Source organism: Aspergillus saccharolyticus (assembly GCF_003184585.1).
Source record: "Aspergillus saccharolyticus JOP 1030-1 unplaced genomic scaffold BP01scaffold_74, whole genome shotgun sequence".
NCBI lineage: Eukaryota > Fungi > Ascomycota > Eurotiomycetes > Eurotiales > Aspergillaceae > Aspergillus > Aspergillus saccharolyticus.
Genome location: NW_020290684.1, coordinates 41,856 through 65,605, shown reverse-complemented (window position 1 = coordinate 65,605; position 23,750 = coordinate 41,856). Strand labels below are relative to the sequence as shown.

General features: G+C 52.2%; 7 protein-coding genes across 7 annotated transcripts; 1 reads left to right on the top strand and 6 right to left on the bottom strand.

Annotated features, from left to right (window-relative positions):
• Nucleotides 1-144: 144 nt before the first annotated feature.
• Nucleotides 145-1,563, bottom strand: BP01DRAFT_308649 (VOC family protein; the record flags this gene model as incomplete). The annotated part of the gene is made up of 1 exon (XM_025572355.1): nucleotides 145-1,563. One exon carries the CDS (start codon nucleotides 1,561-1,563, stop codon nucleotides 145-147), a length of 1,419 nt encoding a protein of 472 aa, XP_025426269.1.
• A 1,096-nt stretch (nucleotides 1,564-2,659) lies between these two features.
• BP01DRAFT_410848 (aromatic compound dioxygenase) lies at nucleotides 2,660-3,843 on the bottom strand (the record flags this gene model as incomplete). The annotated part of the gene is made up of 3 exons (XM_025578887.1): nucleotides 3,535-3,843; nucleotides 3,000-3,473; nucleotides 2,660-2,935 (listed from the first exon to the last, which is right to left on the bottom strand). The coding sequence occupies exons 1-3, from the start codon at nucleotides 3,823-3,825 to the stop codon at nucleotides 2,660-2,662; spliced, it is 1,041 nt and encodes a 346-aa protein (XP_025426268.1). The 5' UTR covers nucleotides 3,826-3,843.
• Nucleotides 3,844-5,830: 1,987 nt separating this feature from the next.
• Nucleotides 5,831-6,541, bottom strand: BP01DRAFT_224648 (uncharacterized protein). Its single transcript, XM_025571168.1, has one exon. It carries the CDS (start codon nucleotides 6,402-6,404, stop codon nucleotides 6,015-6,017), a length of 390 nt encoding a protein of 129 aa, XP_025426267.1. The 5' UTR covers nucleotides 6,405-6,541; the 3' UTR covers nucleotides 5,831-6,014.
• Nucleotides 6,542-9,712, top strand: BP01DRAFT_224671 (uncharacterized protein). Its single transcript, XM_025571169.1, has 10 exons — nucleotides 6,542-6,554; nucleotides 6,614-6,795; nucleotides 6,858-7,316; nucleotides 7,376-7,818; nucleotides 7,874-8,019; nucleotides 8,067-8,087; nucleotides 8,136-8,214; nucleotides 8,271-8,544; nucleotides 8,613-8,784; nucleotides 8,856-9,712. The coding sequence occupies exons 2-10, from the start codon at nucleotides 6,738-6,740 to the stop codon at nucleotides 9,451-9,453; spliced, it is 2,250 nt and encodes a 749-aa protein (XP_025426266.1). The 5' UTR covers nucleotides 6,542-6,554; nucleotides 6,614-6,737; the 3' UTR covers nucleotides 9,454-9,712.
• Nucleotides 9,587-12,248, bottom strand: BP01DRAFT_351704 (putative C6 transcription factor (OTam); the record flags this gene model as incomplete). The annotated part of the gene is made up of 2 exons (XM_025573850.1): nucleotides 9,587-11,730; nucleotides 11,815-12,248. The coding sequence occupies 2 exons, from the start codon at nucleotides 12,246-12,248 to the stop codon at nucleotides 9,972-9,974; spliced, it is 2,193 nt and encodes a 730-aa protein (XP_025426265.1). The 3' UTR covers nucleotides 9,587-9,971.
• Nucleotides 12,249-14,881: 2,633 nt separating this feature from the next.
• On the bottom strand, nucleotides 14,882-16,071 carry BP01DRAFT_361414 (DNA-directed RNA polymerase II subunit RPB4). Its single transcript, XM_025576142.1, has 3 exons — nucleotides 15,671-16,071; nucleotides 15,357-15,484; nucleotides 14,882-15,183 (listed from the first exon to the last, which is right to left on the bottom strand). The coding sequence occupies exons 1-3, from the start codon at nucleotides 15,859-15,861 to the stop codon at nucleotides 15,056-15,058; spliced, it is 447 nt and encodes a 148-aa protein (XP_025426264.1). The 5' UTR covers nucleotides 15,862-16,071; the 3' UTR covers nucleotides 14,882-15,055.
• A 260-nt stretch (nucleotides 16,072-16,331) lies between these two features.
• Nucleotides 16,332-23,673, bottom strand: BP01DRAFT_396000 (uncharacterized protein). The gene is made up of 11 exons (XM_025578443.1): nucleotides 23,036-23,673; nucleotides 22,756-22,985; nucleotides 22,382-22,690; nucleotides 21,703-22,324; nucleotides 20,404-21,644; nucleotides 20,169-20,336; nucleotides 18,537-19,402; nucleotides 17,747-18,087; nucleotides 17,591-17,692; nucleotides 17,464-17,541; nucleotides 16,332-17,396 (listed from the first exon to the last, which is right to left on the bottom strand). Exons 1-11 carry the CDS (start codon nucleotides 23,211-23,213, stop codon nucleotides 16,456-16,458), a joined length of 5,076 nt encoding a protein of 1,691 aa, XP_025426263.1. The 5' UTR covers nucleotides 23,214-23,673; the 3' UTR covers nucleotides 16,332-16,455.
• Nucleotides 23,674-23,750: the final 77 nt, after the last annotated feature.

The following is a 23,750-nucleotide window of genomic DNA, read 5'->3' as shown; positions in this document are numbered from 1 at the left end:
TTTCATCGTCGGCAAGAGGGAGTGGCACAAAATGATTGACTACCCAAAGAGGAAAGAGACAACACCTTCAATGGATGGTTTATGCTGACTGTATTTGTCCTCCACTAAACGGCTAAGCTTCAGCACGGACTGACTGAAACAACCTCACTCCGCAATCTCCTCCAGGCCCAATTGCATCCGACACTGATCCAAGCTATCATTCTGCATCCCCTCATACAAGCTGAACTCATCCGTGGTAGGCACCCCCAACATCCGGTGAAACCCATCTAGATCCGGCTCGGCCTCCATAATCAAGCGTTTCGCCTGGGATGTATTTCCCAAATTGGAGTTGAAGATACCCCCAGCAGAGAGAGGCAGGAAGTCCTCATACGTGATGGGTTCATACTCCATAGCCCCTTCTCGCAGTAGTTGAGACAAACTCGCCCTCTTCACCCCGTTGGGGGCTTTACTCTCTCCCTGCGGAGTGACACGATAGAGGAAATACGCCAACTGCTGCGCCCGCAACTCAGTCACCTCATCCGGAAACTCCTTAAAATGTCTTTCGAGAACGCTCTCATACTCCGCATCCCCGGCCCCCAGGCCCCTCTCCGCAACCTCAGCATTCACCCTCGCCAGGATCTCGTCGTACAGCTTCCGCCCCTTGCGCGTGAGCGCAAACCCCCGCTGCTCGACCTCCCCGAATCGCGCCGTGTGCGATCCCTTCACATAATCTCCCTCCTCGGTCCTGAAGAAGACCGTCTCCTCGCGAGCCTTGAAGCTCGTCTGTCGTAGCAGGATCGGACATTTACGTGGCGGCGGGCCCTCGATGCGCTCCTTGGCCGGCATCCCCACCTCTCGCATCCGCGACTGCACGGCATCAATATCGAGCGTCCGCGGGGTGAGATGATTGATGTGGCAGCTGGGGAAGGAGACGATGTCTGCGATCAGGGGGTGCTCGGCTTTGAGGGTCTGGTACTCGTCTAATGTGACGGTGGCGTGGGAGTGCCAACGGAAGGTCTTGAGGGCTTCGGTTATGAGCTCTTGACCCTGGTCAGAAGTGAGTGACTGCTGTTGTCGGTTTTCTACGAGTTCAATGAGGGCTCGAAGGCGGTCTGTGAAGATAGAGCGTTGGGAAAGTGCACGTTGGGCGAGGAGACGTGTGCGTGGCGTGAGGAGGTCCATGCGAAGGACGGTGGTGAAGACGCGGAAGGGGTGCTTGGATAGAGCTTCCGGACTGGTTGGGCGGAAGGCCGTGGCGTGCATGGGGAACCCAGCGAGGGTGAGGTCGTAGTAGCCGACTGGATACATGCCCAGGATAGAAAAGAGACGGCGAATGGTGGTTAGTTCTTGGGCGGTACCTAGGCGGATGGCCCCGTGGCGTTCAACGCGATGGCGAGAGGGGAGAATCTCGTCCGGATTCAAGGGTTGGTTGGCTTGAGTTGAGAGAATGTCTGTGTCGACTTGATGAACGAGGTTAACCAGGTCGCCGTACAGAGGGACTTCGGTCTTGTACATCTCGGAGAGGGCGTGACAAAAGTTGGCCCGCAGGGCGTCCTGGTCCCATTCTTGACTTGATCTTCCCATGGTCGAATTGAATCGAATGGAGCTAAATCTCAGGTAGGATGTAGTTGAAGCGGATAATCGCAGGTTGGGGGCATAAGGTCGAGTAAATAGTAGTCGTTGTCGATACATCGACGATAAACAAAGCGAAAAGCTGATTGGTCAAGCTTGTATAGATGGCAGGTAAGGACCAGGCAGATAAGATAAGGCTTTGTTTAGGTGTAGTACAGCATCAGCTTCAATGGGAACGAAACCAAGCAAGTCAATCCCAACTTATTATACCTAATCTCTACCTGGTGTTTACCTCAGACCAGTCAACCCCATTGTCTGCATGTCATCCACATGACACCATCCAATCCAGCTTGAAGTCACCCCGGATTTGCCTACTAGTACTTAAATTGCCGTGTATAACCGCCTTGTGTCTGGAATTACTGGCTCTTAATCACTTCATCCGTCGGATGCCGGCTATCGGTCCAGTCGTGTACTATCCTGGCGGGATCAATCCATCGGATGAAGACCTCGGGATAATCCCCGAACTCGGCTGAGCTCAAGGATTGGGGTAGGTCTATGACAGTCAGGTCAAACCAACCGGAGTACAATAGGTAGTTGAAGGGCTTCCCGACGGGTTGCGTCGAGTTGGCTGGGAGCTTGGAAATTGTCGCCTGGAAATGTTGGGCCTGTCGATCATGTTTGTGTTGGAGAGCAAGAGTAGAAAGCAGAGAATCACAAAGATTAACATGTTCACATGACTTAGGTGGAAGATGGTTTTCTTTCGCCTTTGAGTCTTGGAGCATGACTTGAAGTTTTGGCGAGTGACCAGCCTAGTAGCTAGAATTATAGAAGCCCTGCAGTTCGGCAAACGGCCGATAATGGGCTCTCGGATTGAACTACTCGTAAATTTGTCTACATAGTAAAAGGTGACACGTGAATCGGTATGATCGATTAATGGAATTCGAAAGCGATGACTTTTGCCGATGAAGGCAAGTTCTAAGTCACTGAAGAAGGGCTACTCCAGTAGTAGAATTTACGAAGGATGGGATGAAGTACACCAGAAGGGACATTTAATTGCGCCTCTCATATGTCCACAAAGCAGATCAGCATGCTCTATGCTTCACCTAGCTTAATCCTCCGTCTTACGAGGCGGAGGGGGACTCTTCTTGACTAGAACAAAGTCCTGTTCCAAAAGCCAGAACCCCGTTGATTCCTTGCCATCAATTGCCTTGACAATAGGCTTCACATTATGTTCCTTCGCCAATTCAAGGTCCTCACACCACTTGTAATCCACGATCAAGCTCTTTTTGACTCCAAAGACAGTGTCGCTCTCCACAAAGTTGCTGTCTCGGGAGTACAGGGCAGTAATCAGCTTGGTGTATGCCGGGTGCTCGATCATAAAATGCTATCGCATTTTTTAGCCTCTGTCCCCATAAACCTCAGTAACTTATACAAAATGGTCTTCTTACCATATGCGCTGGGCGGAACCAATGGCGCTTGAGCTTCCGCAGCAACTCGCCGACGGGGCCGTCGTTGGAGATTGGGTAGGCCACAGGCTTGACGCAAACGAAAAGGAAATGACCCTTCTCGTCCGAAAGGATCTTCCCACGACAGTTGGGATCGGCGCTACCGTCATACTCCAGATCGTAGACTCCATTGCCGTCCGTTTCCCAGACATCTATCAATGCCTTCGGCACCGTGTTGCCCTCCGTATCCTTGATCCAACCGCGCACGATCGTGGGCTCCCCGGGGGTCCCCTCCGTGAAGATCGATTCCCCATACTGGAAAGAATGCGCCTCCTCGTCGTGGAAAGGGCCGAGCACAGAAGATTCAGTGGCGCCGGGCACGGCCGGATAAGAGATGGCGTCAACCAACGCGGAGATGCCCAGAATATCCGAGAGAAGCACGAATTCGTGACGGACGTCGGTGGAGATTTGACCGACCTGCAAGAAGCCCCCTTGCTTAGTAGAAAGACGAGCTTATCATCTGGAAGACAGCACTCACCTTGGTCAGGTATTGCCAGGCTTGCTCCCATTCATCGAATTGCAGGCCAACCTCCCGCACGTAGTCATGCGCCGCTTGAACCAGCTTCAGGATAAGGTATCGAAGGCGCGGATTGTCGCACATGGAGTTGATCTTCATGACATTTTCCGTGATGTTTTCGATGGTCAGGTCGAGCATCGGAGGCAGGTTGGCGGCGATTTCCTCGGGTGTCGAGGCGGCCGCCCATTTGGCCCGACTTCTCTCGCTCAGTCCCTCGACCTTCGGGACTCCGTTGGATTGCTGCTCAGACATTGTCGATCCAATTGTGGCCTAGCCGGTGGAAAAATGAAGGAGAGGGAAATTGTGATTTGAGCTCCATGGAGATGTGGTGAGCTTTCTCTTATGTATACTTCGTCTGTCTTGAGATTCGCCTCGGTTAAAGGCCATTTTACGATCTCGCCCCAGGCCAGGACCTCAGAATATCCCCGCGCGCCCGCAACAATGCGGGGCACAAGCTACTCGAGAAACAAGACACCACTCAAAGCTTGATGTTTGTGTCGGTACTCGCATCGACTCTATAGATTGCGATTGCCATCTGCGAGATCCGTCGGAGCGGAAAGGATGATGCGGAGGTGGGGATGGTGTATAGTAATGCTTCCGACGGAATTGGGGACTATGGCCCAGGAGCAGCCACCAGCAACTCCCCCGTATATCTCCTTGTCCTCAACTGCTTGATGGTCTTCTTGCAATGCCTCGAAAGAAGCTTCAGATTTGATGGGTCAGGGATATCTTTACCGTGAAGAATAAATGGCTCTGTGATCCATCTCGTCGGCCCTAAATTCATGACCCCCGGCGCTGCGAAGCTTCACACAAGCTATCTCCACCAGGGTAGCCCACACTCGTGGGACTCACGCACAGACCAGGCCCTTGTATGTCGTCATTCTGGAAAAGTATAGTTCTTTGCTGCAATCATCGATCCCGGGGGCTTTAAAGATCGCGTCATCTTGTAGGAAAGACAGAGATCTCAGGTGGGAAGGCGAAATAAATGATGACGTCCAAAAAGCCGAAGAAATGGAGCGATAGGCATCCCTATTTGCAACACCTTGAACTTGTTTCGACTGCAGGAGCACGAACCGCGATGCTGTCATTGTACAGTATGATATCTATAGCAGTAGAACAACGTTGGTGGTTGACGAATCAAAATCCATCCATGCTCGTAATACAACCTTTCCCAAAAACTAACGTTCACCAGTCGACCGGAAGACTCATTCACAGTACTATATCTACCTGGTGTAAATGCTGACCCTGGAGTGCACCCCTTAAGGATTAGACGTGGGCAAGGTCCCTCGCTGCCATATCTCCGAGTCCGTGTCTTGTTCTACACTCTCTGATATTCTTCCTGCCGATTTTAACGCACTTTCCATGACCCGGCAAGGGATACTGGTGTTTGCCGATGGGCCGGGTTACGCGTGGTTTACTATAAATGAGCAAGGACTAGATACCGGCCGGATTACGATAGTCGAGTTCAACGCCAGCGGCGGTGTTTGTGCCTCGGCCTCCCCCCGGCCGATATGGGTCAGGTTATGGGGTCCATGCAGATGGGTCAATCGGTATCTGATTTAGTAGACTCGTCCATTGGTAGACCACCGCAGTACAATGAATCGTATGTTCTGTTGAGAATTCTCGTATTGCTTGTTCATAAATATGCTAACAACAGATGGTAGCTTGAATATGGATCTTCTAATTCTCGAGCTGTTGTAGATTACCGCACGGAGCAACAGGTTTCTTCATCCGGCTTACTTGAGGCGCGCAAATCAGAAGGTCTGGATCCGTATCGTCGAGAAGAGTGCACCTGGATAAGGATAAATCTTATCTATATGTACAATAATTGCATCTAGACTTGGAAGCTCAGGGGCGGGAGGGGGCATTCGAGCTTGAGACTTGCGGGAGATCGACTAACATCGATTCCGTGGGACATGGCAGCATCTCAGAAGGTGTTGCCTTGTACACCAATGGTTGCAACCGTTATTGTTTTCAGCGACCAAAGTTCGCAAGGAGTTGATGGTGAATCCAAATATTTGGTCAACCTGATGGGAAGCATACCTCAACCTCCGGCACAATCAGGAGCTTAGTTGCTGTTTTCCAAAGGCTACTATATCATGAGTGAGTAAAATGTTATGCTAAATCGAATCCAACTGAAAGGGGAAAGTGATTCAATTTCTGTAGGACGTATATCCGCAGATTCGTAGCCGTGGAGGGGGATGGGGAAAAATCTCATGGCTTCTATTTCCGAATCTCAAGAGGCAAAAAGAAAGACCATTGAGCTGACCGCAAGCCCCAGACAAACCCCACGAAATCGAGCTCGTTAGGACACTTGTGGATCTTCTCCGTTCATTGCTCGGAAATCTCGGGTAGTTGACTGCGGTCCGCGGCCGGTGGTGAATTTAAGCGTCAAGAGCCAATCCTATCTAGCGCATCTGGAGTGTGGAGCACCAGTCTGATTAGTTGAAGAACCCAATGGTATCATCATCATCATTATCATCTCCATCATCATCATCATCATCATCATCATCATCACCCACAACAACACTCCAAAACATACAAAAGGCATTGGGGCCTACTAGTAGCCCAGCAAATGGAAAGTGGTTCAGCAATGGAAGGTGGAAGGGAAAGTGAAAGAACGGGGCGGATGACGGCCAAACTGCGCGCTTCTCGCCGACGCCCGCCGCGCGCCTCCCGGGCGTGTGAAACTTGCCGCGTCCGCAAGACCAAAGTATGTCGCTGTCTGTTCTGTATATCGGCCTCCTCACTCTGTCACTTACCACTATCTCTCTCCATGTAGTGTGATCAGGCCCAGCCTTGCTCTTATTGTGCTTGTACGAAAACTCCATTCAAACCAAGACCCTCTATCTGTGAGCATCATAATTCATTTATCTACCTCCAGATCATTCACTCGACTGTTCCTACAGACCTGCAGCTCCATATAAGACCTCTTTCAAGTTGGCAACGAGACGCCAAGCACAGGCTCACGAGGCTCAAAGGTATTTTTCCGAGGTTATTCCTCCATCTCGCTTGAGTTCATGATTAACCCCAAATCAAGGCAGCAAACAAGACCATCACCGTGGCCAGATGTGGACCAGAGCCGTTTCGAAAGCTATCAGCATGTCGACTCCCCAAGTCAGCTCGGTAGGCGGGAGTCCCGCGCCTCTCGAAGTGCCAACACCATGAACACTAGTTCACCTAGTGACATCACCCCTAAGCGTGATGATAAAATAGTTACTGGTGAGTGTACCCTTCAGCCAGTCGGTTCCGCTGGACTTCTTACTCACAAGTGTATCTTGCAGCCGCCACGCCCGAGCTGGTCTGCGACTCTGCTTCAAAAGACGGATTGAGTGGTGTAAACATCCATACCAATGGCACGGAATTCTATGGCAACTCTTCTAACCTAGCCTTCCTCGGCAACTTGTACGCACGAGCCCGCACTCAGGCAGAGAACAGAGGGTTGACTGTCCCTGACAATGGTCATAATGGCGCTCCAGTTGAGCAAGGCCCCACGGCTTTCAGCGCGCCCCGAACTGATGCTAATGGTCTCATCCAATCGACTCCTGGTTCAACATCAAACAAAGAGTCGGACGATACGCAGCCTGCGGCCAACGCAACACAGCTCTCGATTGTGAATCTACTGTATAACCCAAAATACCCAAGCCACTCTCCTTTGCAAAGCGACGCCCAATGTGTCATTGACAGGACCGAAACCCCCGAGATTGTGGTGAGCTCACGGAACACAGCTAAAGGATTGACAGGTGAGTGGTGAAGACCAGACCGATGAATCAGACTGCCACAGGCTAATCAGAGGGTTCAGAAACAAGCCATGAACACGAGATCATACCACTCATTGAGAATCTCCCAGAAGAGGCTCAGATAGAGATTGAGAAAATGTTCATCGCCAGCTACTTCTGCAACAAGCATTATATACACCCTATGCTGTGCAAGGGCGCATTCATGCAGCGTTGCGAGAAGGAGTCCTTTTTGGCATCTAGACGAGCTAGCTTACATCGTGGATCCTCGAAATTCGCTGGCTTATACTTTGCTGTGGTAGCCCTGGGTGCCATTAATGCCAGTCCGCATGAGACTGCTCTTCTCGACCATTATTGCGATTATAACCCCGAGCCCAGGAGGGTCGGAAGTATGAGCAGACCGTCCGCTCTAGATTTTGCGGATTTCTACTTTGGTCGAGCGAAGAGGGCTCTGGGTGACTTGTTCGAGAGCTGCAGTCTGGAAGGAGTGCAGGCGCTTCTACTCTTGGTAACTTGTGATTCTCTTATCAAAAGTTTGACTTGACGCTGACTGTCGTGCTTAGAGCGTGTTTTGCCAAAACGCTCTCAGACCGCATAGCTGCTTCATGTATAGTGGGATGGCGGTCCGAACAGCTGTAGCCATTGGCCTGGCGTCAGGGATGGCGTCCCTGGCTCCAGGCGTTCGCAAAGAAGGCATTCGGACATGGTGGTAAGTTCTTGATTATCTATTTCACAGCGCTCAACTGACAGACTTAGGTGTATTTACTCGCATGAAATGTAAGTCCGATATTACTCTCGAGGTCTCCAGATGACTAAGGACTGCAGTGAGATGTGCTGTTCCTCTGGTCGCTTAGACAGCATGAAAGACCTGCAGTACTATCGAGTTCCATTGCCCGCTCTGAAGGTATAGAAAGGATTTTTGACCATGTACCCAAGAGCGTATTTCTCACAAATGCGCAGGCCACTCCCGGTTACTTACTTGACCCTGACGCGGAAGACAATCATGTAGCCATGATCCCGGCGATGGTAGCCCTGGCACAAATCATGTCCGAGGCATCACACCTTCTCTACCACTCTTCCAAGCGCCCACTGGATGAAATGTCGCAGATTGCCATGGACCTTGATCGTCATCTACTAGCATGGAAATCTACTCTGCCGTACTTCTTAGATATCGACGCCGCCTCGCTTAATGATACCGAATGGGCCTTCAAACAGAAACTGGTCTTGAAACTAAGTACGCCTGTCCAATCATGCCTGATCCACCTCCCTGACGCGGAGCTAATCTACCAAACCCGGGCTTAGGATACTATAACACGCGCATTCTCATCCACAAGCCATTCCTCGCCGCCTCAACCACCAACAACGAATCCTCCTCCAACATCCTCCAGCACCTGCACGCCTGTGTCGACGCCGCAAGAACCAGCATACAAATGCAGTACGAATCCTTCATCCACAGAATCTACATTCGCACCTGGTCAGTCACAGCACCCTGTCAAGCCTTGAACCCATCATCCACGAAGACCAACTCACTGACCCAATCTCAAGGTGGTATAACACCTCCTACGCTCTCTACGGCGCCATGATCCTCCTCCACCTCGTCCTCTCCGGCTACCCCACCATCCGCGACGAAGACCTCCTCGCCGACGTCGAAAAGAGCCTCGATATTTTCGAGTCCATGAACAACATCGTTGTCGCCCGCCGCTGCGCCGAGATGATCCGCGAGGTCCTCGAAGTTGCACGAGCCTGTGTCGCTCGACGGCGTACCACCCACCACCCTTCCCTGTTACCCTCCTCCCAGATCCCCACCACGAATCATCACCCTCTGAATCCTTCATCTCTTTCACCAACAACAACCTTCCCCCTAGGCAATCTGCAACCGGCAAACAGCCACCCCGCCAGCATGACAGCACCTCTTCCTCCCCCGCCTACTCCCCCTAGCACTACAGCAACTACCGCAGCCCACCCTGGAAGCAGTGGTGGAGGGATAGACAACGACTTCTTTTTCTCCCTTTTCAACCAGGACTCGCAACCCGATACCCGTGCCGAGATCCTGGCGAATCTGGTGGATCCGACCATACTCGAGGATTTTGCTTTTGGGAGCGGGAATGGGGGCGGTGATTTGTCGTTCTTTTTTGGTTCCTGAAGTACTACTCCTAAGATTTCCCTCAGATGCCCTGAAGGAAAGCCAGGTGTCCAGAAAGGGCTTTTCAACCGCTCAACACGGCTGGAACAAAACAGTTATCAATTAAGTTTCAAATCAATTCACAATATCTATCCGATTGCCATCCAGTCTATGCTCATCCCATATCCATCATATAGGGAGAAAGAAACCATATATACACATATAACGCGGAGTGGGATGATCCAGTATCATTCACCCGCCCATCTAGGGGATTAGGTCGTAAACAGCAGCAAAGTCGTCATCGAGACACGAAGAAACACAAACAAAGAGGTATCATAAAAGCGAGACCCCTCCATCCGGACTGGATAAAGACAATCAAACGCCAAGACCAAGAGAGACATACAAATTCATCAGGGCATCACAGAAAGTTGAAAGGAGTAGACACAGAAACACTGCTGGTCGATCCCGGGGTATCGCAATCCTCCTTTTAAAGGGAAACAGAAAGCAGAAAGAGGTGAAAAGAAAAAGGTGATAAATGACTAGAGCGGTGGGATAGAGGAGTCGGGCACGCTCTCGTCGCTGATCGAGGTTGCAGGAGAAGCCAGTCCCGAAATGACTGAGGAGGTGCCACCCAAGCCACTGTCCGGAGCCTCCAGGATAGAGTCCTCCAGGGCACCCATGCGAGGAGGATTAATTGTCGTGGGTTTGGCAGCACTAGTCATCAGTTCGTCGATGCCGGGTTTTTCAGGCACGTAATGATCGAGATTGGTGGCATTGTCCAGACTTTCCAGCGCAAATTCCAGGAATTCGGCATCCTTCTTGCTGACGCTCAGCGTCCAGCGGTATTCGCACAGTCGCAATCGGTAGAATTCGGCTTCTTCCTTCGTGGGGGCGGTAATGCGAAGGAGCACCCCGAATGAGCCGATCAGAGCAAAGTTGGTCCGTGCCGCAGCCGGCCAGAAAGACCGCAGGTGGGAAGGCCGAAGTCGGTTGACAAAATCCATAGCGGAGATCAACCGCGTCTTGGCGGCGGAGCGACAGATGTGGGACAGGTAGGCGTCGGCATTCTCCGGCGCCAGCGACCGCACAATGCAGCGGTGTAAGGTGATCTCGGTCGCGAAGTAGGCGAGATGCAGGGCACCATTACGAGCGTTGTCTTCGGTGACAACCTCGAACAAGTCTCCGCCCGAGTCCATCTTGAGCTCCGTGGGAAGACGAGCAAACCATTCTTTTAACCGGATCTGAGCCGGCTTGGCACGTTCCAGAATCGTACGAGTCCGATGATTGCCTGCCGCCTTGAACTCCTCAATCGCTTGCAGAGTGTAAAAGCGGTCCAGGATATCGGAGAGGATGGTGGTCAAAGCCACCATATGACAAAAAGAGAGCGGGCCGTGGCCTACGGGCGCCTCGTCATGTTGTGCTGAGGCAGCGAAAGCGTCGGTGAAATCCTGCTCCACCAAGTCTTGGACCATCCAATTGGAGGCAAAGATGTGAGACGGCCGGCCATGCACAAGCGCGGACCACTTATCCTGCATGTAAAGGGCCCATGCCAAGCGTTTGCGGAGTCCTTTCTCCCATGTGTTCATTCGCCAATTAGAGCAGTCCTGGTGCAAGCCAAGCTCAAAGCCGGCAGTAACCAGCTGCGCAGTCAACGCAGCAGTAGCCAAGTTCGATCTTTGCATGAGAAGCAGTCCGGCCTGGATAGTTGAGATCGAGGCATAGGGCAGCGAGTCCACCAAGAGTCGCATGGCAGTGCTCTCCAAGCGACCGGCATCTGGACGCCGGATGGTCTGAGACGCGGGGCCAGCATCGACGAACTTGAGGGCGAGGACATAGACAGCAGAGAGGAGGAGTGGCGTCAAGCCACTCCGAGCCCGATAGGACTGGCGGAAGCTGTCTTCCAGCAGGACGGGAAAGGTAGGATGGACATGTTCGAAGAACTTGTCCACTAAAGTGGAGCCATAGGGAGCGACCAGGCTCTCAATGACATCTAAGGTAGCAGTGTGCGGCGAGTCCGCGGGCGATCGAGTGCTGACCACCCGCATGAAGGTGCCGTCGTCACTAAACTTCCGCACACGTGAGGTAGCCACGGACCCTTCTTGATTCTGATCCAAGGGCAAGAACTCAAGGAGGGCGGGCTCTAAGTCAGTGGTAAGGCCGATATGCTGGGTGGAATGTTGCCAGAACGACGAGGAGGCAGTGAGCAAGTGATGGTTGGGTTGTGGATGAGGGAGGGCGTGGTTCAAAGGTGGGCGGACAGGATCGGATTTGGCCAGCACTGAGGGAAGGGCAGATAATCTGGCGGCGGGGATTTCGATTAGCTGGAAGTCTTACTATATCTCGAGGTACGTCCGAGATCGGCCGTGCCCGGTGAAATCATACCTCTTAGGCGATCCCAATCCCTCGAATTCGGTCTCGTCCAATTTTCGCTTCTTCGACTGCAGCTCCGCCGTGCCAGGACGACCGGCCACCGCCAGTGTGAAGGTGCAATCCTGCCGATGAAAGTCACACGAATAGCACTTGTTGACCATTTCGTTCATAGCACATCGGCTTTTTCTGCGCACGCAAGCGTCACAACTCGACCCATCCCGACCTAGCGCGGTGACACGAGGGAGCGTTCCCACGGAAGATACAGGAGATTGTGGCGTAGATACACAACCGGTCTGGGGGGTGGGTGGTTGTTGGATCTGAGAGGCCTGCTGAAGCCGGGGACGAAGGAGTTGGTGGTCAGATGTGGGGGACTGTTGGAAAGAAGATGATGAAGGGCCTGCTGGGCCAGTCGTCGAGGACGACTGCAGGGTGATAACAGCAGCCATTCAGAAAGGCAGGAATTGACAGGTCGAGCGCCAGTAGTAGATAGGGCGCGATAGGCCGGGCCACGGAGATAGGGTCCGGAGGAATACGGGGAACAAGTGACAGGGAAGAAGAAGTAGCAGTAGGAGGTGGAGAGATAGGCGATAGATCGTGTGCCAATCTCACGAATGGTGATTTCGAAGATAGGCAGTAATAATGGGAATACAAATGATAATAGTGCACGATAGCGACTGAGTCACGTTAATAGCACCGGGGCGACCCGGAACGTCCGCCGTCACAGGGCTCCGCAATTTCAGGCACGGAGGAACAATCTGAGGAAGGACTGACTCGTGATGCAGTCGGAGTCCCTGTATCGACGTCTTGTTCCCCAGTGAGGGGATTATCTGGGGGGAATGGGGACGCCGTGGTGGTGGTGGTGATAGTAAATTGACAGTGTAGTGGTGAGAGATGAGTGGAGGGAATCGGTATTCCTTCTCTTTGGGGGGAGGAGGGCGGCGGGCGATAGTCGACGCACCGACCAATAGCTGCCAAAGGCTTGACGGGGGGGCCAAGTACGAACCGCAGCGGAGAAGCTTATCAAGAGGATATCACCAGATAACTGATGCTAGTGGACAATCACGCACGAGAGAGTGTTGAGGACTGCGAGGAGAGAGATAGAGTAGTATAGAGAATGGGATAAAAAGAAAGAGGTTGGAGGGAGACAGAGAGAAACGCAGAAAGGGAGGAAGAGAGCCTTGAGGAAGAGAGAGTGAGAGAGAGAAAGAGAGAGCGGAACCGGAGCAACCCAATTAGGAAGGCACGAGGAAGAACAATCGATCCGATCTGAATAGAAAAGACTGAACAGGTAAATTGAAATTGAATGACGAGGATGATCGATAATCAATTCAGAGATAATCAGCACTGCTCCTCCCACTCTTCCTGTTTGGGATCTCCTCGAAACTTGAATAGTATATAACTATATTCTTGCCTCCACCAGGAATCCGGGTTCACTCTTCCTGTTTTCTTTTCTTCTTTCGTCTTTTTTATGGTCGGAGAATAATGGAGCGCAGAAGAGTTGAACGAAGTAGAGAGGAGAGAGGTGATCTTTCTGGAATCTCGCCTCCTTCTTTTCTCTCTCCCCCCCATCATCCATCCATCAATGGGATATTATACTTGTCATGACTGGATGTAGTCATCAGGATCAATAAGAGAATCTCCGGATGAAGCGATCGATCAGCGAGGAGAGAGCATTTCCCACACGTAACAGAAGTTGCTCCGCCGCCAGTCCCTGCGCCCTTCCACTGTTAGAGGCGATAAGCCGGGAAAGCGTGATTGGGTCTGGCAGTCTGGGGGGGCAACCGAGGGGGACTTGGTATTACGTACTGGAATCCATGATGCTTTTTTGGATGATGATTACATTGAAACTGAACAATTGAACAGTAACTGGTCCGGTCGGGAATCAAGTATTATATTATGGAGATCACTGTAAGGCAAAGTGCAAGGCCATTGCCCAGATCTTCCACCCCCCTGACACTAACTTAAGCATTCCCTCTTTGAGCACGTACTTCGGAATAGAAATGCTGCCAGTTTACTGAGATGGGATTGGGACGGAGAACAAGCCGGGGAAGACGAGGCGAGACGGTGACTGGTGCGCCTGTCGAGCCAGCTGCATTACTCAGCAGAGCCTCCAATCACATCATCCCGATAACGCTATTCGGAAACCAATCAGACCAGGTAGATTTGTCTCAAAGAGGGATAGATCGATAGATTCGACCGACCGGCAACGGGGGATCGGCCCTGCAGCGGCCGCGGCTTTGCTTTTCCCCACAGCCTTTCATTTGGTTGTACTGCGCTGCAAGTGCAATAACTGCAATTATTGTACGAGAACCCAAAGCATACCTACCTAGTAGTTAACCTAGTACTGGTGAGTAAGGTATTCCAATTGATCAACTAAGGCACAACCCTGATTGGTGACCGTCCAGAGCCTTGGGCAGCTCTGCCGCCAGTCTCTAATATCCTTAATAATGGAAACTGAAGACCCCCGGAGGAGAGGTGTCCGAAATCAACCTAGACTTTAGTACAGTCACTAACCACCATCAACTTACACCGTACAAATCTCCTTCCCTATTTCTCAAAAGTCTAACACGGAGGAGTACTTGTGCATGCCTGTACACACTGGCACTGCACAGACTCTGGTGGCTGACGATAATCCTAGAGCAGGGACATCTCGCACGGTCGTCGTGTCTTTGCTGGCAGCTGGGGCAGGAATCAGACCATCGAAGCGGTACTTAGCTAGAAGTCTACTAGGTAGTTCCGTTAGTCCTTCTCCCCGGAGTTGCGACCCAGACCCCGGCTACAGTTCTCATTACTTAATATGTTAATAACCCACGCGGATGACTCAATTTCTCGTCCGAGTTGACCTGGAGTTTGGAGCAGGACTTCTGCCGGCCGGGTGCCCCAAGTTTCAGTGCCTCGTCCCGATGATCCATGTTAGAACCTAGATAAACAAGAGCCATGAGCTTGACCCGGCTATATTACGCCTCCTATTGGCTTGGTGTCATCTCCGGTGATTTGTTTGACTTTCCGAGAGATGCGATTGCTTACGGTGAGTTGTGTAGTTAGTGCGTATCAATAATTTGTCATAGTCATAAGACCACTCCTGTGTATTATGTCTACATGTGCAAAGTGTCTACACAGTACTATGCCATGACGACATGCCCCCCTGCAGCTGATACATCAACGACATAAAGACAAACTCCCAAACTCCATGCTAGAGATTCCCCAATTTTCAAGCCACCCTCCCACCAGAGCAGATTTCACGAGAGATCTTTCACTCCGTGAAATTCCGCAACTTGGTCAACTCATCCAGAAGCTCCTGCAAGTCTCCGTCCGAAATCTTATGCTGCAGACTCGGGATGAGCGATTTAGCTTCCTCCGCATTATCGCAGCAGAGACTTCCTGGATGAGACAAGGATGGGATGTTAGCTTTGCTGCCTTTACTGACATCCCCAAGTATCGACCACAGTTTTTCTTCTCTTGTTTGCGGTCTGTTGATAGAGAGGGAAAGAGAGGGGGAACTGCCCCAAACTACGACCCAGAAAAGAAAAATTGAACCAGAGAGGAGAACATACCAAGCTGCGACCTCTCAAACATCTCCAACTCCGTATGCGAATTCAACAACCGCTCCACCGCCTTGATATTCTCCTCATCCTTGAACCGCGCAAACACCTCCAGGTAATCCAAAGTCTTGGTTAGGTTCCTTAATAGTTCCAGACGTTAGCTTCATACCCTGCGAATCCCTCAACACCATAACCTCATAACCCCCTAACAGCACACCATCATAAAGCCCTCATGCACCACCCCATCTTCACTACCTCACAGCACAACAACCTTCCCAACCTCATCCCGAACCACCCCCTTCTCAAAGAGAAAAAGGAAAACTCACTCCGGCTCCTCATACTTCTTCCCACCCCGCCTCTTATTCTCCAGAACCTTATTAATAACCAACCGCGCCTCGGACAACGACAGCGTATGGGTATTCTGATCCGCGCCGAGACGCAGCGTGGAGGCAGCCTCGAGTTCGCCCTGCGGGAGGGCGCGCTGGCGGTGCGTGGCGGGGGGGAGTTTGACGCTCATTTTGACGGTGTTGGATTCGTCGAGGGGGAGGGGTTAGGTTTAGTGTGTGCGGGGAAGTTTGGGTTTGGTAGGGAGAGCTGCTGTAGATGGATGTGATTGTAGTAGGTGAGATGAGGTTGAGCCAGTAAGTCCAATGGTTGGCTTTGTTGCAAGTTGCGCGGATCGGAGAGGCTGGAGATTGGCGGCGTGCCGAGTTTGTTTCGACTTTGCGGGAGCTTTGGGGGACAATGCAATGGGCGGAGAGCGGGGGCGGGCGGTGAGGGATGGAGGTTGGGCGGTGAGGTACGGAGACTACTGGCTCTGTTCTATCACATGTAACTGAAGTTAACTTATTTCCTGTAGTGCTCTGGATCCTCTTCTTTTTTTCACGTCTGTTACTTGTTTTTGGGCACATATACGTTCTGAATGATCACAAGAGAGAGATACTGAAAGAAAGATGTAGGGTATCATTTCTATTAGTTACTGCTAATCTACCAACTAACAACTTCTTTCGACATACCCCGGGAGTTAACTAAGTCAAACGCCTTATGTGTAACTTGGCTATGCAATATACTACAATAGTAAAACCACCACCCCATAAAAACATCCTCCCGACTAAACCTTCTTGAAAGCCACCTCCTCCGGCAGCCGGAAACTCGCGCAGAACATCTGCTTATTCGGACTGACCAACCGTACGTTGTGAATAGCCAGCTCCAACTCCTGCCGCCCCGACCCCCCCACACGGTCCTCCGTCGTGATCTCGAACCCGATCCTCTCCGAGATACGCTGGCAGATATCCACGTGGTCATCATGCTCATCCTCGGAATGGCCCGAGAAGCAGTACACATGCACCATCGGCAGCTTCTGCTCCGTGTGTGGCGCGAACCGCCCTTCCTCGCCCGCATACACCCCGACAAACGCATCTAAGAACTCAATCGCGTTCCCGGGCAGGTTCATCACGTAGTGGTGGAAGACAGTCGGCCGGTGAAACACCTCGGGCGGGGGGGCGTTGTCCTTCTGGCTGCGGCGGACTTTGGGTTCAACGGTCACGGTGAGCGGTGCCTCGAGGAGGCGGCGGGCGGAGGAGCGGATGAAGTCGCGGCCATCCTCGTTGTGCGGCGTGACGAACTTCTCGACCTTGTTGCGCTTGATCGCGTCCTGCATGACCTCGTAGCCGTGCGGGTTGAGATCGTTGGCCCAGACGAAGATCTTCTTCTTGCCCGCCGGTACGGCGAACGGCCCCACGCCCGCCATCACGTCGCAGACCATCTCCCCGGGGCGGAACTTGTCCACCAGCCGGCGGTGCTCCGTCTCCAGTCGGCTGTTCCAGTAGACCCGCGAGTAGTCGAATCGGAATTCGCAGTTCTGTTCGTGTTGAATGACGTTTAGGTCGTTCACTCCGCCGAGGAGCTCGAACGGAAACGTGCGGAATTGACTGTGCGAGCCAACGTCGTCGGTTTTGCGGATCACCGTCTTCACCGTGGGGTTCTTGTCCAGAAGGATCTCGGCGATAATGTTTTTGTACGGGAGATATTGTTCACGGAGATTCAGGTGGGCTGGCGTGTGCGGGTGGCATGGTCAGTTGAAGAACAAGACAGTATGACGAGGGAGCAAGGAACGTACAGACGTGTCCCACTTGGGTGAATCCTTGAGGAATCTCGTCGCACAGTTCCTCGGGAAGAATGGACGCCATGATATCGGCTGGAAGAGATTAGTTCATAGACGATATACCTAGGATAGAGATTCGTACCGTAGGTCCAGTAATCATACTCAATCGTCAAATCATAAGGTCCAACGCTTACCATGCCTTTCTCGACCAATTCAGAGACCGTGGGGGACCAGGTCGCCGTATCTGACCCCTTTGTTAGTTCACCACTACAGAAAGAACCAGTCTGAAGCAACTGACCGTCATGCTTGATTTCCTCCCGCAGCAACAAGCATTTCCGCACGACATCGTCCTGCTGGACATCCCGCAGGGTCGCCATCCGGGGCAGCGCCAGCAAGTCACGCTTCTTGTGCAGTGCTTGTCGCACGGTTGCAATATCCGAGGTCTTGAAGATCGTGGCAGCAGACAATGGCACCGTGCGCTTGAAGAAGGACCGGTCCAGCACGCGCATGGCGCGATTCACCGGAGGCCGAAACATAGCGGGGATGTCGCTGCGAACCGGCTTGGTCTCGGAGTCAGTTTCCTTGGACATCGGAGTCGATGTGGATAGGTGCTCAGATTTGACGCGCTTCGATGGTCTACTGGACATTGACATGAGCCCCCCTGAGGCTGATCCCGTGGAGCAATAGCGTAGTTGGAGGCTCTTGAGGGGTGACTTTTTTTCCATTCCAAATCATGGAGTCAAGACTGTGGAGGCCCGCTTATCAACACGTGATTGGGATAAGATCTATATGGTCTCAATCACATGATGAGATCCCTGCCACAGCCTGAGGGTCATGAAATTAAATCGAAGTGTTCTCAATAGACCTATTGTGCTTGTAAATGCATCCACTGGAGTTGCTTATTGTGTTGTTTTTAGATACAATAATCATGTCAACGTCCGCACAGCAGACTAAGAACCATAGTTATGACCCGCGCGGCGAAACAGCGCAGCAACAAGCAGGAACGCATGGAGGACATATCACATAGAAAACAAAATGCATCGAAACATGGTATCATATATCTCAAGGGGGGAAGTAAGACGTCTCACCTCCGACCCTCCAGCTGCGCTAGTTGCGCTTTCAGCTCTTCGATCTGTTCATCTTTCTTCTTCAACGCTACGCGCGAGATATCGCGTCCCCGGATAATCCCCTTCATCTTCAAATCATATTTATCAAGCAGAACCGTCAGTTCATCCTGCACCTGCTTCGGTAGTGCCACACCATAGCTTTCCAAGATCTGCACAGCCTGTGAAGCCAGCTGCGACGAGTCCAGCGGCGTATCGCCTCCGCCCGCCATCGCATCTCGAAACCGGGTTGGGCTTGGCGTCATGGAGAAGTCCATAGACGAGGGAGGCGGTACTGCGGCAGTGGTTGATGGACCGCGATTGATATGAGCACGGGGCGTAAGCCTAGCAAGCCCAGCAGCCGGGGGACTCCTATTATGGCTGCCGGGTGGCTCGGGATTATCCTCGGTATCCGACCACTTTCGCTTCGCCGAGGACAAGGTCACAGATGGCTGGTGAGCGCGGGGAGCAGCCGGAGCGTCGCGAGGCCCGAAGCTGGGTTGGCGGATGGGTTTGACGTCCAGGAGTTTGCCCACTTCGGCGCCGACGTCGTCGTCCCATTCGAATTCATCGAGATCTTCGGACATCATGCGCGCCTTGGCACTTCTAGAGAACATCGTTCGAAAATGCTGCTGCTGCTGCTGCGGCTGCTTGTGCAGGCCGCCGCCCGTTGCGGGGCTGTGGCGGTGGATGCGCTGCTCGGTCTGCGGGGTGAGGAGGCCGTTCAACACGCGGGGTCTTTTAGTCGGCGTTGGCGTCGTGGAGGGGTTGGGTTCGGATCGAGAATTGGAGAGAACGGTGGTTTTCTCGCGCAGTTCGGCGTCGCTGGCCCAGAGGAAGAAGTCGCATTTCTGGTTCTGACATGTGTAGACTGCGACGAAGCAGAACAGAAAGAGGGGCAAGCCCGGGATCAGTCGTGCGCTTTATTATCGCTCCCCCTGCAACAACCTTTCCACCCAGCCAGATAGACATACTTACAATATTTGCCATGGTTATCACCGTGTTTCTTTACTTGAAACTTGTTCGCGGGCTTTCGGTCAGGACAATTGCAGTGCCACATTCCGTCGGCAAAGAGCCCCTTGAGGCGAACGCCCTTCCGAGGCGACGGAGAAACCATAACTAACTTCTGCATGCGTGGCTCAGGCGATGAGATACAGACATGAAGTTGCTTGCGACCGATATGTACAGTACAGTGTAAGTCGAGTGGAGTGGCCCGGTCAATGATCGTCGCCATGGAAACTGAGCTACAGAAACTGATCCGCCGATCCGCCACCACCTTATTTCGACCGCCGATTCGGAGTACGCCGTAGTCTTGATCGCATTCAAGTTTACGGTCGCGAGTCGGAAGAACCTCGCGGGTTGCAGTTAGATTCATAGAAATCAAGTATATTCGGAGCTAGTCTTCGTCCATGCAAGGATTTTCTCAGTTGTGCCATCTAGTAGTATATAGGACCCATGCTTGGTCGCCAATGATTAAAACTAAAAACTATATACTAGTAATCGCTGTCTGCGTATGAGTGTTCTAGAGACTCTAGGGTATCTCAACAATACGGACTGCATCTAATCCGCAAGCACTTGTCGCAACATAACACCAAATGACTCGGATAGTTTAAGTACCTCCTCGATCTCCGGCTTAACAGGCTCGCCCGCCGTTCGCCGCAGCTGGTCTTGCTTCTTGATCCGACGTCTTCGCTCGGCCGTGATAGGATCGAGATCTTCCTCATCATCCATCTCATCAGACGCGTCAGACTCCTCGTCGGAAATAGCGAGATCCTCAAGGTCAGCCTAGATGACATTTTGTTAGCAGAAGCACATCACACCTATACCCCCACACCTGCAGGAAGCAACATACCTCATCCAAACCAAAATCACTGCTGCGGAAGGTCGTGCTACCGGGGATGATCTCATTGCCGGTTCCCTCGGCTGCCATCTTCTGTCTAGTCTTGTTCAGATGCCATCGCTTCCGATCGGCATGCCACTTGATCAGTGCGTTGATCTCGTTCAAGGCCTTGTCTTTGTCGATCTGCCCCACATCCTTCGCCCCTGTGAGTAAGGCATTCATGTCCAGTTTGCCACCTCGTGGGCCTTTGCGCAAGAACTCGAGGATATCTTCTATCCATGCCATCAGGGATCCAAAAAGGCCATTGTCGTGTAGGTGCACTTCGTGCACGAACTTGTAGAAGCTGCTTTGGTGACGCTCACAAAGATCGATAAAGGACTGGACTGTCTGGTTGGGGTCTGCAGATACGTCCTGGCGATGGCATTTTTCAATCACGGCGATGGCATCATCCGCGAAGCGTGCAAAGTCAGTGATACTATTGTAGACATTCGCCGACTTATAGACCCTAACGAGTGGCTCGTAGAAGATGGTAAAAAGATCCCGGAAGAGCTGCAGGGTGACCGGCTCCTCTACGATACTAAGCATCATAGTCTTATCCCGCTGGCGCGTGTAGAGTTTGAGCAATTGCTTCAAGTTGGCGAACCAATGCGCGCCTTCCCGCATCTCCACATCGATACTCTCGACAGCCTGGTTCCACGCGACGTAAGCGTTGAATACTTTGCCAAACTGGTCGGGTGTCAGTTCAGGAGCCAGAAGTTCTGTCTTGAGAATTGCCACAATGATATCAACATCCTCAACGACGGCTTCGGCGCGAATCTCGTTTTTCAAATCTTCATCAGCGTTGGTGAATGCCTTCAACTTTTGACAAAGGACAGGATCTTCAATCGTCGCGGCCAGCGCATCGATTGACTTTTGAAACGCTCTGATTCCATCATTCAAGGTCATGGAAAATATGCGTTGGAGGAGTGATCGAGATCCGAAAGGTTGAGCTAGGAAGAGGTCCAGGACTCCTGACATCACCGCCGCTGGGTTCGCAATGCGGATTACGTTCTTCAGAAGACTGTAAGGGACAAGAGAATGGATCCTCTTGGCTTGTGCAAACAATTCAGGAGAGTTATCCTCAGCCAAGAATAGATGGTAGAGCGTGGCGGCAACTTCTATTCGCAGCCATTCGGCGAATTTCTGGTATTGAGGACTCAAGTCCTCTACTGTCGGTTTCTCTTTGATCTCCGCGAAAAGCTTCGTCAATCCATCTATGACACAGATCTTGGTCAGCACATATGGCTTCAACGGATGGAAGGTCCAGCTTACTGCTCTCCACGATATCTCGGCGGAAGTTCTCCATGTAGGCGTCCAACTCAGCCGCCCGCGCTCTGGCGATTTCATAGAACCGCTTCTGCTCCTCAATTCGGACAGCGTCAACCTCCTTGCGCTTCTGCATATCCAGTTTCTCCTCTTCGTTGAGAGTAATGGGGTTGGTAGTCAGAAAGTCCTCGAGCGCTTTGGTTTCCGCCACCCGTTTGTTCTGGAGCAGAGTCCGGAGAAAGGCCCGAAGAGAGACTCTTTGCTCTTCTCGATAGAGCACTGTCTCTCTTGGGGAGTCTCCGGAAGCTCTAGGCGACCTCAGCGACCGCATGGAAGACCGTGACAATGAGCGAGTATGGTGGTTTCCGGGGGCTAGATTCCGGGATGAATAGCTATCGTCTACTGCGCTCGTGTCTTGCGTGGAGACGGACGAAATCGATGAGGCTTCATCGTCTGCAGAGCCAAATATGCTGGATGTCAAGGAAGCCTTGTTCTTGCGTGGCAGCGGAGGCAGGGGCTTCCCAGGAAACTCTGTGCGCAGGCGTTTGTGCATCCTAGCGAAATCGCCATATCGACGGGCCACAAAAGTATCCTTCTGTCCATCTCGGCGCACCCGAATGATGAATTCCTAGCCCTAATGGTTAATGATGGTTGTGGCTATAACGAGGAGTTCTCCTGAACGTACTGCATGTTGATGATACCTCACGGTCCGTCTGACCGATGTGACCCGTACTGCAGCCACATTAACATCCCAGCCATGAATCGCATTCCCTTCAGGCATGTTGACCAACAGGCCCTTTTCGTTGGCACCGCGATCCACGACCTCCATTTCGGAGAATTGGATGCGTTCTTCGTAACCCGATGCAGTGGGGATTCCAGAGACCATCATGAGCTCCACCAGCTTTTCGCATTTACGCGCTAGCTTCCTGCGCTTCGTCTCTTCCAGGCGATCCTCCGACGAGGATACATGTTTCTTGGCGAATGACTCGAGAAACTATGACTTTGCGATTAACGCCGTGCTTTGGGCTGATGTCGTATCCATTGGAAGAACACACGTACCACTTGGAGCTTATCTTGCCAAAATTCCTTCTCGCGGGCCTTATCCAGGAATGGGAAGTTGCGCACATGGTGCACGAAGATGTATCGTAGAATGGGAAGCTCCGAATCGACTGGGGCAACCTCACCGAATTCCGACTTGAAGGGAGCACCAAAACGCTGTAAGGCTGTTGGGGAGTTCAGTTCGGCAATTTCGCTCTGAACTTGTCGAGAAATGAGCTCGCGCTTGAGATCTGCAGCCGTCAGCGGTCATTTCTGCAGGTGAGCCACAACGGGTACTGACAATGTTCTTGCTTCCCGGTCAAAATTGGGCTATTAGACGTGTTGACAGTAGTGGTAGAGGAGGAGTTGACGGTCGTGGTAGAGGGTGAGTTGATCGTGGTGGTAGAGGCTGAGTCGGTCGCGAGGCCGACCGACTGAGTTCCATTCGGAAGAGGGGCGGGGGGATTCGTTGCGGCCATCGTGAGCGACAATCCAGACCCAATGACACCCGAATTCCACACAAATTACAGTCCCTAGGAAGTGGACATAGACGAAGTTGGTATTATAAACAGATCGCCGTCCCAATTCAATGTGGGAATAGCTTCGCAATCTTATAGAAGAGGAGTAAAATGGTGGAAAGCGTCTGCCTAATTTCCAATCTTGCGTGGGGTGTGACGTCTGCTGAGGGCGGGCGCGCTGGGCAGGTGCGAGAGCGGAAAAAGAGCTTCGATTATAAGCAACTAGGCTGCGCAAAGAACAGATAGAAGATTTTTAGATGAAGAGGAAGGCGAAAATCAAAATGTAGGAGATAACCGGAGGAGGAAGGGAGAAAAAGAGGGAGAGGAAGAGGAAGAGGGGAGTTGCTGCAGGATGATTGAGTGACGGAGAGGGGAAGGAAATCGGGGGCGGAGGAGAAAATAATGACCGCAGATCAGATTTGACTTGCAGCAGTTGACGCGTGTCCAGGACGACAAGCATCCCCCATTTCCCAGTCTTCCCTTCAGTCTCAGCCCTGT

What these genes read in the sequence shown, in the direction of transcription:
- BP01DRAFT_224648 (XM_025571168.1), bottom strand. Translation starts at nt 6,404, where the DNA reads ATGGAGTTTTCGTACAAGCACAATAAGAGCAAGGCTGGGCCTGATCAC.
- BP01DRAFT_224671 (XM_025571169.1), top strand. Translation starts at nt 6,738, where the DNA reads ATGAACACTAGTTCACCTAGTGACATCACCCCTAAGCGTGATGATAAA. An exon ending in TGATGATAAAATAGTTACTG is followed by an intron (nt 6,796 to 6,857) that starts GTGAGTGTACCC and finishes TGTATCTTGCAG; the next exon opens with CCGCCACGCCCGAGCTGGTC. An exon ending in AGAATCTACATTCGCACCTG is followed by an intron (nt 8,785 to 8,855) that starts GTCAGTCACAGC and finishes CCCAATCTCAAG; the next exon opens with GTGGTATAACACCTCCTACG.
- BP01DRAFT_361414 (XM_025576142.1), bottom strand. Translation starts at nt 15,861, where the DNA reads ATGAGCGTCAAACTCCCCCCCGCCACGCACCGCCAGCGCGCCCTCCCG. An exon ending in AAGAAGTATGAGGAGCCGGA is followed by an intron (nt 15,485 to 15,670) that starts GTGAGTTTTCCT and finishes GGAACTATTAAG; the next exon opens with GAACCTAACCAAGACTTTGG. An exon ending in GTTTGAGAGGTCGCAGCTTG is followed by an intron (nt 15,184 to 15,356) that starts GTATGTTCTCCT and finishes TGTCTCATCCAG; the next exon opens with GAAGTCTCTGCTGCGATAAT.
- BP01DRAFT_396000 (XM_025578443.1), bottom strand. Translation starts at nt 23,213, where the DNA reads ATGGCCGCAACGAATCCCCCCGCCCCTCTTCCGAATGGAACTCAGTCG. An exon ending in TTAAGCCGGAGATCGAGGAG is followed by an intron (nt 19,403 to 20,168) that starts GTACTTAAACTA and finishes TGTCAGAACCAG; the next exon opens with AAATGCGACTTCTTCCTCTG. An exon ending in GCGCAGCTGGAGGGTCGGAG is followed by an intron (nt 18,088 to 18,536) that starts GTGAGACGTCTT and finishes GTCAATGTCCAG; the next exon opens with TAGACCATCGAAGCGCGTCA.